The following is a 13,500-nucleotide window of genomic DNA, read 5'->3' on the forward strand; positions in this document are numbered from 1 at the left end:
AATGCTAAGTATAATTTCATTTGGAATGTTTTTTAAATTTAAAATTCCTCTGAATAACGTAGGCTAATCCTTACAGAGAACAGAGGAAAAGAGATCCATCTGTGTCGTGGCTTTTTTGTTTGTTTGTTTAAAAACCATGCAAAAACTTGGAAAATACAACATGAGCTAACTGAAATTATTGGAATGCTAGGTATTACTTTATTAGGGATAGTTAGTTTTAAGTATATGTGAATCATCCACACTRAAGTATATTGCTAATCCTTACACAGAGTACAGATCAATTAGTATTTTCTATTTTGCTGGGCACATAGAAACTTGCACATATAATATGGTAGATTGCACATGCATATGTTTGATTTGGTGACTGTGATTCATAGATTTAATTAGAGCCCTTCCAACGTAATTCCCAACACATGCCCAACCCATCTTGTTTGGTTCAGTGGCTGTTTTCTAAGTTGCCTTTTCATTAATTTCATTCTTCACCTCTATGTGTTACAGCACAGAAAGGACACCCTTTGAACATGAAAGCAAGCCACAGGCCAGATTTCTGCAGGGACTTCTTGGGGAGGAAAGAGCAGTAAGTAAGAAGAACAAAAGGACATTATTTTTATAACAAGCAATCACTTTGAAATGTGWAGTGTAGCTGAATACTTCTTAAATTAACAAAGAATCTTACTTTTATTAGTTATCTTAAAAAAAAATTTTGTTTCTCTCAGTGCTAATCATCATGCCACAGTCTGTTTTTGTGTAGCACTCTAATTGTTGAAAATCATGGGTCTATCCTGCAGAGAACTTGCTTGGATTGTGGATGGCATGGAAGCTGACAATGCTTCCCAGCTCACTTGGGAAAACAAAGTAGAAACAAGACATTAAAAATGGGTTTGATGTAGACAACGACAACATTTTTGTACTTAAAAATCTCAAAACTTACTTAAAATACATATTGTGCTTCCTAAACAAGTCCAAAATTACCTTGGGCTTCTGTGTATCAGTATAATCTGTGTGTCTACTATTCCCATATTTGCAGTAATGTGCACAACCTGAGTGCTGGAAGACTTCCTTTTCAGGTAAGGTTTGCTTTATGGTTATTTTCTCATGGGATGGCATTACTTAGCACCACAGCAAAATGAGTTGGATTATCATCATTATGACTTTTGCCACCATGTGGGACTCGTTGAGAGCAATTTCAGTACCTTTAGACCACTAGGAATTTTACAGCATCCTACCTTGGTTTGGTTTAGAAACCTCAAGGGAAGAAATATTCGGCCATATCCTATCAAACTTTGGAGGATCTGCATGCATCAGGAAAAATCAGGTTTTGTTATTTACATCTGTGATATTGTTCTGAACAGGCAAGGCATATGGACAAAGACAGAGATTACACACAGCTATTACTGGACTAGTCTAAGTTGCACTAGAACAGAACATGACTCCACAGTGAACGAGAAAACAAGCAATTGATGATTCCCAAAACACCAAATGGACATAAAATACTGTGCATAACAATTTCTCTTCTGTGGCTTAAAATATAATTTTTCGTGATGAGAAGATATCCTAGTCCAATATATATGRTTCTAACACCAGGAACAAAACAGGAACATTTTGTGTTAAATCTGCTCTGCAGAGATAAAACGACAGTATCAGACAAATAYGGATTTCTTACCAAAGACACATATCTTACTGTGACATCCTGTTTCAGGGCCTTTGGAGGGAATTACATATGCGTTATCAGAAGAAATGTATTTACCAGTAGAGTGGGCCTTTTCTCTGGCTCTCACACTTTTCTGTGTTTCATCTATTTCCTATCACCTCTGTTGATAACTTTTACAGCTTGGGTTTTTTTTTTGTCATAACGTTAAATGTCTACATTTCTTATAAGTTCTACATAATGTGTTACTTGTGAAGCATTTTGTGTGAGCAGAAGAATTTGCTGTGTCTCTTTGTAGCTTTATCTCCTTTGGTTAATGTGTTAGGGAGCTGGGGAAGAGGGGAATGACAAGTCTTATGCAGAATGATGCTGTGTGTTGGAGCTGAGAGTAATTGAAGGGGATTGGGTATTGGGGAAGGAAAGAAAACTTTTCCTTCTCTGTTTCCATCTGCCTATCTTTGAACATCAGATTTGGACCATGTTTTTGTCATCTTCTCTGAGTACTGCAGTGGTTGTGTCTTGCCTGAACCAAACAGAATTCTTCTCAAGGGTCACATCAGCCTACTCTGTGATATTAATGGGGAGAGAGCTATTCCTTCAGTTCTCTGCATGAAGAACTCAGCTAGGTAGTGTGAGTAGATTGCAGCTGTCATAACCTGGCTGCCATCGAGGGTCTAGGCCTATCTGTCTCTTTCAAGAGAGAGACGTTTTCTTGTTACATCCATCTTAGTGGAAAGAAAGACTGGGGCTTCAAACATCTGCTATGGAAGGAGGACATCCCAAAGCACCTTCTGACCCATTTGTCAAGGGTGAAGACAAATTGGCTGGGTGAGGCTGGCTGTCCCTAAAGTCCTCCCACACAGAGAACAGTTCAAGGAAAGCACAGGGACCTGCACTAGGCTGTTTACTGTTAGGTAGYCTTCTGCAATTAAATGGGTCAAGTTGTAATCTAATCACAGAATTACATCAGATCCTTGCATTTTTGTGCTTTTTCCTTATCAATCAAGAAAACAGAAGAAAGAAAAACTGGGTCAGCTTGGTAGATTCTCAGTCTCTGTTTTGTCTAAGAGTAAYCTGCCTCTTCAGGTCAGATCCACCAATTCCCACACATAGGAAGTGCAAACRCCCCAGTCAGAGTGGATGACAAAAAGTATCTACAAGCTGTGCCTAGTGAGGGGGTGTGGGAACCCTCACCCTCCACTGACAGACTGCTWCCATGCACCTGAGAGACCACCTTCCTCCTCCTCAGACACTGACTGACAAATTACTTGCACAGTGAACTCCCTGTTAAAATTTTGGTAGATTTAGGAGCACTTAGACATGACCCAAACATTCTAAAGCGACTGGATATTAGACATARCATAAAAATCAGTAGCTAAAAAAGGAAAAGCAATGGTTATGGACTATGCTATCCTGCTGAACCTTTTTTCTTTTAGCCATTGTGCAGCACCAGAGTTATTGAGAAAACTGGTCACATTTCAGACTGGAGCTTCCAATATCCTGCTTATGTTGTTGAGTACTGTGTGGCATACCTGCTACAAAAATTGACATGTACAATGGTCTTCAACTGAAAAGGCCTCGGTATTACCAGAGGTAAAATTAATAATGTCAAATAACTTTGTAATGCCTTAGGATTAACCCTCTGAAAGCTGTCATTTAATAAACTGAAGGTCCGATATAGAAAATGAGATACTTTACCTAATCAAAATGATATAATCAGTAATATTTAATATATAATCGCTCCTGATTATGATTTCTCTGAGTAATCTCATCTCYAAGTACAATCACTCCTTGTAAGTCAGAAAGAAAAATTTTCTTATTTYTTAGAGATCCTATAAATGCTATAGATCTGTGCTTGTTTTAGCAAACTTTACTTAAAATGGAGGTGGCGACTTRCTGCAAAGTAATTAAAAATTCCCTGACCCTTTAAATTAGATAACACTAAACTGAGTTTCTTAATGGGCATCCAAAACAATAAAGAGCATATTTACAGTGCCTGGAGATTACCATTTAAGTATTATTACTTGTGATKATTACTGGTTATTACTGATAATTACAACCATCTTAGAAGAGACTTCTGGAGGTCATTTATTTCCACCGTTTGCTCATGGCAGGGTCATGTTTAAAGTTAGATGAGGTTATTGAGGCTTATACCCAGCTGAGACCAGCTGCTGCTTGGTTAATGCTCCTGAGAGTTCATTCTTCTGTTACTWGCTTTTTAAATTTTTTGGTATAGAGGATATATTTTTCTCATGTGCTTTATTCATGGCCTGAATTTTCATCACAATTACAGGTTGCTTGATAAAGGTATTTCTTCATGTTTTTGATTTTTTTTTTAAATAGAGATGACTTGAAATGCTTTATGTGAAAAGGCAGGTGAGATGTCCAAGTGCAAGAATGTTGACTGTCATTCCCACATGTATTTTGGAGCAGATGAGTCATCCTTAGAACAGGCACTGGGAAGATTCATTTAGCASCAAGTTATTCTTTCACAGCAACCTGTGAAAATATTTCTAGTCCTTGGTGATTACCATGAAGGGTTTATTTATAGAGAAGTTAACTAGATAAACCAAGCTTTTCCAGAACAGTTCCATGTCTGGAAACTGTGTTTTGTAATTAGAGTCATTATTTGCCAGAATAATAAATGGATCTTGGTGTAGGTATTCTGAAATGTGCTATTTCAATCTACCATAATATATTCCATGACAGATATTCTGGGCAAACAAGGCTACAGAAATGTGAAAGAGAGTYTCTAAATGTATATTTTAGTGTTATTATTTAAAAGTGAAGCCACTGTAGGCATCTTTAGGAGTGGAGGTATGCAAGCTGTGCAATTGAGCAGAAAATCAGATATGACATTTTAAATTTGCATTGGATATTTTTGCATTTTTAGTTACTATTGTTCCAAAGCCAATTATATGTAGAAAGTAACTACTGGAAAAAAATCTTACTTTCATGAAGCAAGGAAAAACTGACTGCATTATATTTATTAGATGTATGATAATTTCCTTTTTCTCCTCCCAATTTTTTCCTCCCTGGTGTACACTATCAGAAAAACTTCTGATATTAAACTGAGTAAATCTGTCTCAAATATTCATTGAAAGTACAGTCTGCACCATGGGTTACATCATGGTTTCAAATTGGGGAAATAAAGGAAATGAATGGATAGTTTGAGCCTAATTCCAACCAGACAGCTGCACATGAAAAAAAAACCTGTCACGATCTTGGCAGAAATTAATTGGCACTTTGTTGGTTTCTCACTCCAACCAAGTACTGAGCTGGCASTAAAATTCCAATGTATTCCCTGTGAGAAGGGCTATCCCTCCTCAGGGATGAGGGGCAGAGGTGATGGAGTGGAGGAATGTCTGTGCTCTGCAGCAGACAGTGCCTGATCATCTCCTCAAGTGACTCTGCTGGCCCAGCCCACAAACGAAGCATCTGCTCAAAATTACCACCAATAAATCTGTAAGGCTTAAATAATGCTCACTAGTGGCAGACAGGGAGCACTTGTGTTGGCAACTATCATTATTAATTTAATTTTAATAACAGTAAGAAACCCTAGTGAGATGCTCTGATTAAGAGGTTTTCTAACTTTTTTTCCATTTAAAACAAAAAAGAAGTATTAAAAAAGTATCAGTATAAACTTAATGATTCAGTAGAACTTCATGTCTCTAGCCATAGAAAGCTGGCCTATTTTAAACCATGAGTAGGCAACAGTAAATATSTGTTCTAAATTATAGATGTCTGCTGAGGACAGTGAAATTATGACAGTGGTTTTAAGTGTTAATATTGAACAAAAAAGTTAGGATTAATAAAAAATAATGCTCACTGAAATTACTGGCAGATTTCATAACTGCTGGAGCAATCGAGTGTTGTGTTTATAGCAGATTGTACTCCACCACTTCTTGCAAGCATCATGGTGTCTTTGATACAGCATTTCTATCTCCTGTGGTCTTTTTGAAGTTATGAYAATCAACCTCACATAAAATTTGCCTTTTAGCACTTTCATTTAACTGCAAAATCTGAATCACTGAAAGAGAAGAAATGCTGATTTTTTTWAAATCAACCTTTAATTTTATTAAGTTAAAAAAATACTTGGCCAATATTAGGCAATCTTTTGGGGACCAATGTAGGAAATTTCATACCTGTTCCTTTGAAGAAAGGAGAATTCTGCATAAATGTGAAGATGTGGTTGTTTTATGGTAGCTCCTCAGCCATAACAGCTTTTATAACTGTTGGAAGAATTTAAATGTGATTAGTCCTTTCTGTGTCCACTCGTTGTTGTAGAGTAAAAACAAAAGTGATCTTTTTAGAGGCTAAAAAAAAAAATCCAATGATCCAGCTCTGGAAACTTTCAGAAGTTGGAAAAAAAATCCACTGATTTGAACAAATTGTTGGCTGATTKTCAAAATAGTAAGGGCTGAGGGAATTCTTCAATTTCAATTATTTCCACTAAAATATTTGCAGAAGTGAACAATGAATTCAAATATTTTTGGAATGAAACATTTAGGTACATTGTCATGAAAATAAACGAGTTACTTTGTYGTTAGTTTGCAGGGGTTGTGTTTTTCCTCTTTTTTGGACTGGTTCTTTTTTTTTTCCTTCAAAAATGCTGAAATTGAGTGATTGCCTGGGATTATTGTACAGTAATTTACAACTGATGAATCAAGATATATTTTTTTTTTAAATCACTATGCTGATTTGGAAAGCTCATTCTTTCCTTTACTCTGTGAAATAAACTSATTACATGTCTAAGGAACAGAAAGAAAAAGATGAGAGGGTAACATAGAAACACATTTTTTCCTGGCAATTTCTCCCCAAGCTTTATAGATAATTGAATTTTAAAATATCTTTTTTAGTCGTGTCTGCTTTCTCTAAAATTCCTTGAGTAACTGAGCTTAACTTGCATATTGCAATTGCCATGTGTTTCGCATGGGTAGCATGGTACATATTGAAATGTTGATATCCTATTTTTTGGAGTATCCTAACACTCGATTATTTATTAATGGTTAAAAGAAAGATAAATGTGAACTAAATAATTTTTGATATATTACAGCGAATAAAAAAGCATTGAAAACACTATTTGATTGACAGACTGTTTTAAACTAACTCCAGATGATGATGGTAAACTGGAAAAAGGAATGAGAAACAACTCGAAACTGTCAGTAGCTGTGTCTGTGAGACTGCTGAGAGCAGCTCTTCTTATCTGTCAAAATTGGTGGATCTGGCAAAACAAAAACTGAAACAAAGGCTCCCCCAAACCCCATCCCAAGAACCTCTCAGTGCTCCCTGGGGCAGCACTGGCTGTTTCTGACCCTGCCCTCCAAATCACTCTGCAAAGAGACCATTTCTGCTCAGAGCTGGGCTCAGCTGTGCTCCCTCAGCTTCAGGGGCCACATCCCAGTTATACAGAGCAAACTGGCTTTGTGTGAATCCKACCAGGTAAAACTACCCCTAGTGGATTGATTTGGAATGTAAATTTATTTCAGATCCAGTATTCAAATGAGTACATTCTATCACAAAGGCTCTCTGTATTTTCTTTCAGTTCAGTAATGTTTTATTATAATGGAAAATCAAAWTTTAAAAGGAAAAGATGCCAAGTGCTTCAAAGTATTAGAGAAGGGAAAACAAATATTGGCTTGATATTATAATCTTAATAACCTTATTTAGATAAGGTGATTGCCTTAGACTAGAAGCCTGATGAACAATATTATTTATTAAAAGGTCAGATTTGGATACAATTAAATTGAAATGAGAACATTTTGCTTTTATGTCCAAAATAATAGATACAATCTGAAGAAAATATTTACATGTTTTAAGGAGATAAATATCTTAATGGTCCCTTAACAGTAGAGCTTTTTGTATAACTTGACCTCAAATAATAATAGAAGAGTAATGTACAACCTAGTTATCCTTGTTTATACCCTGTTGACAGAGCTTGGCATGGTAATGACTTTGATCACATGATTGGAGATTTAATGAGAGAACTTCTTGGTCACCACAGAAGGGCAAAATGAGGTTCAAAATRCTTTGTGTTGTTATTAAAAATGAAAAAAAAAATCCAATAGGATTTGCTCTCACCACCTTTTAAGATATATATTTACCACATTAAAATTTCATGACAAATATGTAAAACAAATAAAGCTACGCTCATCGAGACACTATTTGAGCTCCAGAAAAATATCTACTAGATTTTGCAAGGTTAAGAAAACAATAAAATAAGAAAGTGCCCATTCAGTCCTTTTTTTTTTCTTCTGTGTCTTGCATTCATTGTCACAAAAAAAGAAAAAGTTCTCTTAATTTGAAATTGGCTATATGGAAGAACAAAACCATAGAGAACAAAGCAGAAAATACCGTTTGATTATTGTGATTGCATCTTGCACTTGGGTGCACGGTCTGTCTCTAAACTCTGACTCATCTGCCAGCAGCAGGCTTTAAGGTGATAATCACCCACACAGAGCTATTTGCACATCATGTCTATCCTATCCTCTATCTAATTATACCCTTTGTAACAAACTGTTTAGCATAATTAGTGGAGTTATGCTTTACAGGAAAAAAGATAGAAGCAATAGTTTAGAAGATCCAACTTTTTGAAGGCATACATGTATAGATTAGTAATGTTGGTATTTGGTCACAATAATGAACGTTTTGATGCACTGGTCTATGTAAAATTGTACAATCATTATTTTAGCAAGTAAAATAATGTAGTTTTCAGAATATTTACATACTTTATGTAAGCATTGCTTAAAATTATGAAATGGTTTTGGGACTCATTAATTGCTAACACTTTCACCAGTATTTTTTCAGACGTGGCTGAAAAATGCTGAAAGGGCCAGCATTGTAATCAAGAATGCTGGAAATGATCAGAGAACCTATTATTCATCTGATAGACAACAGCAGGTACAAATGACCTTAATGGGAAAGCTCTGATTTTTTTTTTTTTTGTTTTCTTCTAGATGATCAGAAAGGATGTTTACTAATGACCACTCTTTCTTTGTGTTCAAATTTTACTGATAAGCACCTTGAATATAAAATCCTTTGGGGTAAAAAAGAAATAGAGAATAATACATATGTATGCACACGGGTAAATATATTTTATTTCTCTTTGCCTTCATTGCACTCTTAAAAAGTGTTAAATGAACTTTGCTTGGGGTGCTATCTTCTTTGCATGCTGGAAGTTTATTCTTTCTAACCCCCCTGCCCCAAACCCACCCTCCTTGTAAACTAGAAAGAGCTGAGAGCACACAAAAGCCAATACCCCTCTGCAGGTGTTTGCTGCCAGGCAAAATGAAACCCAAACTGTATCTCCCGAGAGTAACTTCCTGTCCCCAGATGGGAAAAAACTCTGCTGATATGAAAACAAATACTGTATTAGCATAGACAAAACAAAAAAATCATGCAGAATCCATTAAAGCAGCCACAACTAATTAATCTTGTTTGGTTTTGTGTGTTAATTGGACTTCTGTTAAATTCTCTTTGAGAACAGGATAAATTTATGGATTCTATCCTTGTTTAACACAAATTCTGCTATTCCTTGTTATAGGAAAGATGTTCAGAACATTAAGCAAGTAGAGTTATTTTCCCCCTGAGCTATTTAAGAAAAAACACCTGGAAAAAACAAGCAGAATATCAGTATTTACTTGTGCTCATGAAGAGATGCTCATGCTTCACCCCTTTCAGGTAGGCAAAGAAATCTGTTGAATTCTACCACATATTATTCCAAGACATTTACAGCAGATCAAAGATAAAGCACAGATTTGCAGCAACTCTCATATTTCTATAGAATGTTAAACAGAATTTTCTCAATTTGTAATAAATAAACTGTACTAATCACCCTGGTGTAAAATACAAAGAGGTCAACAATGCATCCTTTCAGCTCACCATTGTTCAAAAGGTATTTGAGTTTCCCTATTAAGTTTTCAAAGGCCAACATCTGCTGATGCTCAGAAATGGTAGATGTGGTGACGAAGGCTGTATGGGGTGTGAAGTGAAAACACAACCATATACACCATGCAACACACTACTAAGAAACTATAGCACAATCAAACTCCAAAGAGCTCTTTCCCATTCATCCCATTTCTGTTATTAATGGCAGGGATATTTTTGAGAATAGTGACATAAACATATTCTCTTAGTTAATTTTTTTTGTTATGAAATAKATGTATAAACACAAAGTTTTGGAAATAGCATATCACTATGAATCTGCAGTCGTACAAATACCAGAGGAGACACTAGASCAGGCGAATGACATTATTAAGATTAAAGGCTTTCATTTGCACATTATTGTCATTGATGCTGTTTCGCTATTTAAAGCTGAAAACAGATGCTGTGGCATTCAGCTGCTAACCCTGCTCTCACTTGCAAGGGAGATAGTTTTGATGGCATTTAACTTGGCTGTCTAGGGTTTAACAAATCAGTGCTATTCACGAGCTTAAGAAAACTGAGTTGATTACAAATTGATAGTCCTGACCCTGCATCACAAGATGTGAGACAGTTTTACCCAAATTATTAAAAACTTTTCAGTCAGATACTGACTATGGCCAATTGCATTCAACAACTGCGGTATTTTATACTTGTGATAGTCCTGCATTATGCAAGTTGTGTCTAAAGGATCTGCAAAGCTGAGGCAGTGGGGAATATTCTTTGAGTGAGCCGCAGCAGGATGGCATTTCTCCCTCCCTGCTTTATTGGTAATTAGCTAACGTGCCATGGCTGTGTGCACTCTTCAGCTCAGCCCAGACTCACAGCTCAGCTGCTGTGCACTTGGGCTCTTCACGTGGTTTGTTTAAGTAATCATCTATTTCATTGATGYAGTAGTTCTTTATATAATAGAGTTATGGTTTTGTTACAGTTTAAATGTAATATTTTGGTCCTTTAATTGCATACAGGAAAGCACTTTTTCTGTGAAGGAACACAATTCTATTTATTTTATGGAGTAAAGCTGAGTTCAAAGCCCGCTAGAGTTAATGCCGATTCCAGCAGATATGCTGCATTTGCTAATCTACTTCATAAAAATGAAAGCTATTCCATTTATAAACTCTTCCATTTGCTCTTTGAAYTTACACATACAGAAACATACATGAAAATTATTGATCCTATACTTCTCTTACCAGCCAATAGATTTTTTTCAAGATGCTCAACAAATATTTTTCTGTGCAACGCTGTCTTAATTCTTTGTGTCACACTCAGTTTTATAAGACTCAGTGCTCATCTGGTGATAAAGAATCGATCAGAAAATCTGAATGCAGATATAAAGAGTGACATTCTCTCTGACCACATAGTAACAGTTACATATTAATGCAAGAGAGGAAGGCCAATTCACAGCCCCTGYACCATAGGGCAGCTGTCAGAGGAGCATGATCTACATCAGAAAGGGATGTTGGGAAATCAGATCCATGAAGCTGAATGACAATGCAAAACAATACTGGTTTTATTACTTACTACCAATACTGGAAATACTGGGTATACCTGTAGAGAAAGAAAACACAAAGAAATGTAGTTAGCTGTTTGCTGTAGTTGGCTGAGCTATTTCATCTCAGATTCTGAAAACATTTTAAGAATAATTTATCAATACATAGTTAAACACAAGCTGCCACATAACTGCCATTACTGCCCAGTCCTTTATAAATGCAGAGCCTTTAGATTTTTCAGTACGGGGCTGCAGGGACTGCTAAAATGCATTGACAGATGGGATCTATACCAGCTCTCTGAACTTCATGAATTTGTTCAGAACAGTTTTGTATTTCAACTAACCAGCCATTAGGTTTAATGCTCTAGATAAAAATATCAGTCATGCATGTATTATGCAGATCTAGGGGAGTAATTTAACCCAGGGATAGATGCACTGCTAACTGCTTTGGCCAGCTGCTGAAATCAGTTGGTACCTTCTGTTACATTAATTGTGGATAGCTATTTTTCCCTCTTTTACCTGACGGTTATCTAAATTAAGCTATGTAAAAGAAATGTAGTTGAGTGAAACAACCTAATGCAGTAGGTTGCCCATATTGATTACACCTCTCATTGATTTATTTTTTTTTTCTGCGTTCGTTTCAATTCCTAAACTGAATTAATGCAAGGAAACCATTGGTGGAGGCAGGTGAGATTTACCATAAGAGGTGGGGCTGTTCAGGAGTAAAATGCCTTTACTGCACTGGCAATATGTGATCTCATGTTGTAGGATGCAATCCCAATGTCTATCTTATCAGGTCTGCTCTGAAACGTGTGTAGCACAAAACCATGGATAGGAAATCTTTCCGGAAATGCCAAAGCATTCAACACCATCGTTAATGGCACTATGGCTCATCACTTGGGTTAGTCAGAAACTGCAGATCAGTATAAAAATTCTGGATGTTTTCATCCTCTTCCTTAAATACAGTTTGCCTTTTTAAAGTTTTATTGACTTGTGTGGCACACATTTTGCTGCAGAAATCTGTTTCTCCATTAAACATCTGCCACACTTCTTCAAATATCTATCTTGAAGTTCTCCCTTACTYAGAGATGGCATGGACTTCACTCTGCAATTAAGCAAACTGGAGCAAAGGAATGCCTTGAGAATAAATGATATTCAATGTGAGCAAGGTTGTAGGGCCAAGCTGGGAACGCTCCTGACTTGTAGCATGGCTAAGACAATGCTGAAGTAACAGAATTTGCAGAATGGGGACTAAAACTAGATTTTTTTATGTTTCAACACATCAGCCCTGGGGCAGGTGTCAGAATTGCAGCTCTCTGGTTTCATATCTTATGACACCTGTGGCCTGGCAGAGCACCATACATAGCACCTGCTGCTCACCCAGCCCTACACTCGGATGTTGTTTGCAAACTTAATTATTTCTACTTCTGCTGAGATTAACCTGTATTTTCCAAAACGTTAGCACCATGAGGTATCAAAAGCTAAATGCAAATATCATCATAATTGAATAATGCGGTCATAATTCTAAAGTAACAAACTTAGGATAATTAAAGAGAACTTCTATCCCCTTGTCTTAAATGTCAAAAAGACAATCAATGTTCAAATAATTTCCCCTGAAGCTTCAACAGCAGCTTATTTAATTTTTTGCAAGTCATTGATAGCTGGTTTAAATTAGCAGGATTAGTTTTCCTTTATACACTCATGGAACCTACACAAATATTAGATAAAAGACAAAAACGGTGTTCTCGCACTCACACTTGCACTGTGAAATGGTATTTGTATTTCCTCTGGGTATACTCCCCCGCCTCAAACCTCTCTGTCTCCTACACACACATACAAATATCCTTTCTTTTCTCTCCTGAACAGATTGTAGCAAARGGAGAGGTTTTCCTGCAAGCCTGCTCTCCTCATTTTATCGTACTTCAAAATTTTCAATGAATTTGTAGTGATAAATGCTTCCTGGGCAGAGAATAATGAACACAAGATGCCTGCTAGCCTGAGGGCTATGTATTAACCTTGCAAAGATATCTTCAGGTTCTKTTTCAAAAGCTGTTTTGCTATTTCTGTACAGAATTTCCTAGTTGGTGTGGTCTTCTGTAACCAGACTGATTTTTGTGCTACCAGGTATCCCTGTGTGAGGTGAGTGGCCTTGATAGTGCACTACTTATGCCGTTCTTACTAAAGAGAGTGAGAATGACACTTGTGAGTTTGTCTGGAAAGGAGCTGGTTATGTAGGGCCACAAAGCAGGATCTATTAACACTCTGTGAAAACCGCACATATGATGGGGAAATTATTCTTAGAAGGAGTGTTTGTGTGAGATCTGGAGTTACATATTGAGGCTAGCTCTTGATTCAGCTGAGCTGTATTTGGTACAAGTCCTTAGGTAACGAGGCACAGGAGGTGTGATTCTGCTCTCCCTCTCTGTCAGTGTGGAGGCAGGCC

The 13,500-nt window shown here is 36.7% G+C and overlaps 1 protein-coding gene across 2 annotated transcripts in view; it reads right to left on the bottom strand.

Annotated features, from left to right (window-relative positions):
* The window catches only part of NTNG1 (netrin G1), a 148,014-nt gene that overhangs the window by 36,483 nt on the left and 98,031 nt on the right, over positions 1–13,500 (bottom strand). For both annotated transcript variants that reach the window (XM_057364285.1, XM_057364286.1), the window contains exon 5: positions 11,090–11,116. In XM_057364285.1, coding sequence (XP_057220268.1) covers positions 11,090–11,116 — 27 coding nt within the window. The remainder of the gene's footprint in view (positions 1–11,089; positions 11,117–13,500) is intronic.

Source organism: Malurus melanocephalus, unplaced genomic scaffold, assembly GCF_030028575.1.
Source record: "Malurus melanocephalus ecotype Western Australia unplaced genomic scaffold, MMel_1.1 scaffold_37, whole genome shotgun sequence".
In the NCBI taxonomy this organism is placed as follows: domain Eukaryota; kingdom Metazoa; phylum Chordata; class Aves; order Passeriformes; family Maluridae; genus Malurus; species Malurus melanocephalus.